The 5000-nt window shown below is 54.5% G+C and overlaps 2 protein-coding genes across 2 annotated transcripts in view; both read left to right on the top strand.

Annotated features, from left to right (window-relative positions):
- The window catches only part of LOC106811499 (zinc finger CCCH domain-containing protein 4-like), a gene marked incomplete at its 5' end in the record, with an annotated part of 4296 nt that extends 2007 nt beyond the window's left edge, over window positions 1–2289 (top strand). Inside the window, one exon of the mRNA XM_014815139.1 lies at window positions 2206–2289. Coding sequence (XP_014670625.1) covers window positions 2206–2289 — 84 coding nt within the window. The remainder of the gene's footprint in view (window positions 1–2205) is intronic.
- Window positions 2290–4057: 1768 nt separating this feature from the next.
- LOC106811498 (metabotropic glutamate receptor 1-like) overlaps window positions 4058–5000 on the top strand; it is a 105510-nt gene continuing 104567 nt past the window's right edge. The window contains exon 1 of the mRNA XM_014815138.1: window positions 4058–4754. Coding sequence (XP_014670624.1) covers window positions 4058–4754 — 697 coding nt within the window. The remainder of the gene's footprint in view (window positions 4755–5000) is intronic.

Below are 5000 nucleotides of genomic sequence, written 5' to 3'. Positions count from 1 at the left end.
AGGGTTAGGGTTAGGGTTAGGGTTAGAGTTAGGGTTAGGGTTAGGGTTAGGGTTAGGGTTAGGGTTAGGGTTAAGGGCGTTTTTTTTTTTGTGCATCCAGGTGATATGTGCGGTGACGCTAGCGCCATCAAGCGAGCGTATGCTGTAACTGGCTAAGGCTCTGTAAGTGCATTCAACTTTACTGCTCGGAGATAGAGCCCGGAGTTCGTGCGTGACGTACAAGACGTCACGCGAACCTGTGCGGATGGCATGGAAACATATATCCGCCCCTACACCTTCGCACGAACCCGCAACCACACGCGCCGCGCCGAGCGGGTACTACCACACGGCGCAAAGCACCTACGCTACATACGCGACACATGCTCCCACCGCCGCACCGCGCGCACAGCACTCACCGGCAGCGCGCACACGCGCACGCAACACACCACACACACACATGTACGCACTATACCGCACACCAACGACCGGGGACGCACGGCACACAACCACGGCCGCGCACACCACGACACGCACACAACACAGCATCACAACGAGCACAGACCACAGCAGTGACCGTCCCACGGACACACACCAAACACCGCAACCGGATCGATGTTGGCGTCGGAACGCACGCGTACGCACGCACGAAACCCTGGATAATTAAATAATTCATATAAATTATTTATCAAAATAATTATTATATATTTCGAAAACTGTACAACATTCCGCCCATACAGAATATCATTACGAGTAACTAGCTATAGCCACACGCCATTGAGACCGACCCCGCTAACGCTAAATGTCTACGGCTTAATTCCACGTGAAATAACTAAACGGAAGCGTTCAATGTTTTAAGCAAACAAGAATAATAATATATGGAAAGCAACAAGCGAGACAGGTCGGCGCTTATGTTAATGGTACTTCAATGCCACCGCCTGTCTATAACTACGTTCGTGTAAACTAACCGAAAAATTAATTCGATAAAAAATATATACGCACTCTAAAATAAATCGTCAAAAAATTCAATAGAACTCATATCCGTAATGAAGTAAGTCGTTGAATAGCTCCCGCTACCGCAATAATTCATTGCGCTTTAATCGCTCACGTACACGCACGAACACGCACGAACACACACGCATTACTAGTTTCCCACATGAGGCAAGGTGAATATTACCTCGTTAAGCAGAAATCCGTTGTCAGACTTAAAACGCAGTGCATGACGTAGATCCGTGTCCCTAATTAGGTAATTTACGCACGCTCTTTTTGTGTGTGAAAAATCTGACGTTTAAGAAAGAAAATGCGAGTCATTGCTTTAAATATTCCTACGGCCATTTTATCAAGGTGAAAAGACGTGAGATTGTCCGCATTTTATTAAAATATTTCTTTCACATTTAAACGCCTATGCACAGTACGATGAAGATCGATATTATTCCAGTATCTATGTAAAATGTACGTAAATTAGGCAATAATGGGGTATAGTCCGGAAAAGAATAAAAATATGTAATTTATGTGTTTTTTTTATCTTATTCCCCTCCATATTTGTGTATATTTGCGCGTGCGTTTGCGCGTTCGTGAGTGCCCGTGTCGTGTGCGTGTCCCTGCGGGTGTGTGCGGGACGCGTGTATCTAAGTGTGTACGAGCGTACCAGCTGACTAAAATACAGGGGCATTGTGTGTTTTATGTGGTTAAAGGCGAGTTGCCTCCGTATAGCGATGCGCGACTAACGTGGTAGAAGAATGATCGTCTTTGACACTCACGAACACAGACAGCTGACCAGCGATTCACTACTCTAACATGGGTAGGAATGACGTATTAGTGGCTCATCACGCATGCGTGAGCAATGTCATTGCCTGCTACATAACGGAAACACATAATATTATTAGTAGTTTTATAGACGATCGCTTAGTGCTGAATTAATAGCTGATAGCGGACGCAAGGGTAACAAAACACGCAATAGGTGCACGCACGAGATTAGATCAAGCCTTTCCTTCTTACACGACACAGCATCATAACATTCTTCCCTAAACTAAAGAAGAGAATAAAGTAGCCGCCATTGAAGGCCAGCCAACGCGAGCAAGCATCGCGAAACTGCGATCGGCCCGAACGCCGAGGCATGCGATAGCCGCATCTCGCATCGCTGCCGCACCGCGGCGCGCGCATCGGCGCGGCGAGGTCCAAAAGAGGTATTAGTGGCGACTGCTTCGCTTCGTCGCCTGTGCTTGACAGAACTGTCAGCCGAACCTAGCTGTCAGTGAGCGCGCCACCGAGCCGCTGCACGGATACTCGCACACCGGGGCTCAGCGAGTGTGAGCGTATCAGTGTTTCCCCATCATCGGATGTCGTCCGACAGCGGACTGCTAACTATATATAGTTGTGAGTGATCAGCTCTGCGAGACTCGTGGTCGCTGTGCGCGCGTGCGTATGTAAATGATCGTGCGTGCGCGAGTGCGCGTGAGAGCGAGGAAGTGATAGTGCGAGAAACATAGAGTGAGATTTAGAGACAGAGAAAGAGGGAGGAAGAGAGAAAGATAGAAAGGCAGACAGCCACAGAAAGAGAGGATAGAGAGCGAAAAAGAGTGAGAAATAGCAAAAAAGAGAGTGCGAGAGAGCGAGAGACAAGAAGACAGACAGCGCGAGATAGAGAGAAAAAAAGAGAGCGCTCGCACGCGAGAGCGAGAGATAGAGAGAACGAAAGAAAGCGCGCGCGAGAGAGAGAGAGAGAAAGAGAGAGATAGAGAGAGCGCGAGAGAGAGAGCGAGAGAGAGCGAGAAAAAGAGTGCGAGAGCGAGAGCGAGAGACAGGAAAAGAGACAGCATGAGATAGAGAGAACGAAAGAGAGCGCGCACGAGAGAGAGAGAAAGAGAGAGAGAGAGCGCGCGCGAGAGAGAGAGAGCGAGAGAGAGCGAGAAAGAGAGAGCGAGAGAGAGCGAGAGAGAGAGAGAGAGCGCGAGAGACAGGAAGAGAGGCAGCAGGAGATAGAGAGAAAGAGAGAGACAGTGCGCGAGAGCGAGAGAACGCAGGCGGGTTGTTACGCGGCAGCACACGCGTCGGGCTGTCTCAGCGGACTGCTATATGAACACGGGATGCGATCACGACGTGCTGTAACTATGTAGCCGCGCACCTGCCCGCACGAAGACACCAACGCCGGCGCTGCTGCAAGCAACAACAACAACAACGACGGCACAGCGGAATGTCAGGGACTGCTGCTGCGCGCATCATCCCAGGATACGTGTGTCACGCGCGCGTGTTCTGTGCCATCTGTGTCGCCGACACAGTGTAGTAACAGTGAGCGCAACGACGCGGTGCGAGACGCAACGGCGCTCACAGGTAAATACTGCGCGTCATTCCGATAGCTGCGTCGCTTGATGCGTCGCGCCCGCGCGCTACGTCATTCGTCGCCGACGCAGCGGTCGGGAGAAGTGGGCGATGCGTCGCCGCTGATGCGAGTCGCATATGCGAGTCGCGAGGAGTCACCGCGCGTGCGTTAGCGTCCATCAGCAATCACAGCCCGTCTGCTGCTGCCTCTCCCGTCACACACACGCACACGCTCGGCGCGCATTGCCACCGCACATACGCCCGCTATATACACACACACACACACACGCGCGCGCGCTACATCGTGCGCTCTCATCATCATCATCATCATCATCATCATCATCAACGTCGTCGTCGTCGCGAATAACGTGCTTGCGCGTGGATGTCCGTCTCTCTGCGAGCGTCAGCGTGAGAACGCACGGCCGACGCAACGGCGTCTGGACATCGCGTGAATGCGTCAGCGTCGGCAACGGCTCGCCTCGTCCGATGACGGAGCAGCGCGGCTAATTAAGTGATTTGCATGTTGATTGCGCCGCCGCGATATGGCGAATCGCCGCCATCGCCGCCGCCGCTGCGCACGCGAGCAGAAGCAGGAGCAGCAGCGCAGGAGGCGGCGGACGGCAGGGCAGCAGCGACTCAGCAGTGCGTCCGCGTCCGTCGCACGTGCTGCCGCCGATTGATCCTCAAAGATCGACGCGAACCGACGGCCGTCGACGCCGCTGCGGCCCCCTCACCGCACCACCGGCCGCCACCCGACAACAACATGCACTCGGCGGCGACGCTGGCGTTGGCGACGCCGCTGCCGCTGCTGCTGTTGCTGCTGTTGATGCTGGCGGCGCTACCCGACTCTGCGGCGGGCAGCATGAGTAGCCAGCGCAAGACGGCGCTCATCCCGGGAGAGGTGCTCATCGGCGCGCTCTTCTCCATACACGAGCAGCCGAAGCAGAAGAACGCCTACACGCGTACGTGCGGCCCCATCTGGGAGGAGTACGGCATCCAGCGCGTCGAGGCGACCTTCAAGACGATCAACGAGATCAACGCCGACCCGACGTTCCTGCCGGGCATCAAGCTCGGCGTAGAGGTGCGTGACTCGTGCTGGTTCACCTCCGTGGCGCTCGAACAGAGCATCGAGTTCATACGCGACGCGATATCGACTAGCGACGACGACCAGAAGAAGCTGAGCCGCAACGAGACGTCGCTGTGCGCGAAGCCGACGAGCAAGAACATCGCCGGCGTCGTCGGACCCGGCTCGAGCACGGTGACGATACCCGTGCAGAATCTGCTGCAGCTGTTCGGCATTCCGCAGATCGGATACTCGGCGACGGCGCAGACGCTCAGCGACAAGAACGTGTTCAAGTACTTCCTGCGCGTCGTGCCGAGCGACGAGTTTCAGGCGCAGGTCATGGTCGACATCATCAAGCACTACAACTGGACGTACGTGTCGGCCGTGCACACCGAAGGTACGCTAGTGGGGGGGATGGTAGATGTGTGTGGGAGGCGTGTGTGTGTGTGTGTGTGTGTGCGTGTGCGTGTGCGTGTGCGTGTGCGTGTGCGCGTGTGTGTGTGTGCGTGCGTGCGTGTGTGTGTGAGTGTGTGCGTGTGCGTGTGGTGTGGTGTGTGTGTGCGTGTGTCGTGTGCGGCGTGTGTGTGTGTGTGTGTGTGTGGCGTGTGTGTGTGTGTGTGCGTGTGCGTGTGCGTGTGCGCGT

This window comes from Priapulus caudatus, unplaced genomic scaffold (assembly GCF_000485595.1).
Source record: "Priapulus caudatus unplaced genomic scaffold, Priapulus_caudatus-5.0.1 Scaffold546, whole genome shotgun sequence".
Lineage (NCBI taxonomy): Eukaryota > Metazoa > Priapulida > Priapulimorpha > Priapulimorphida > Priapulidae > Priapulus > Priapulus caudatus.
This window is presented reverse-complemented; position numbering and strand designations above follow the sequence as displayed.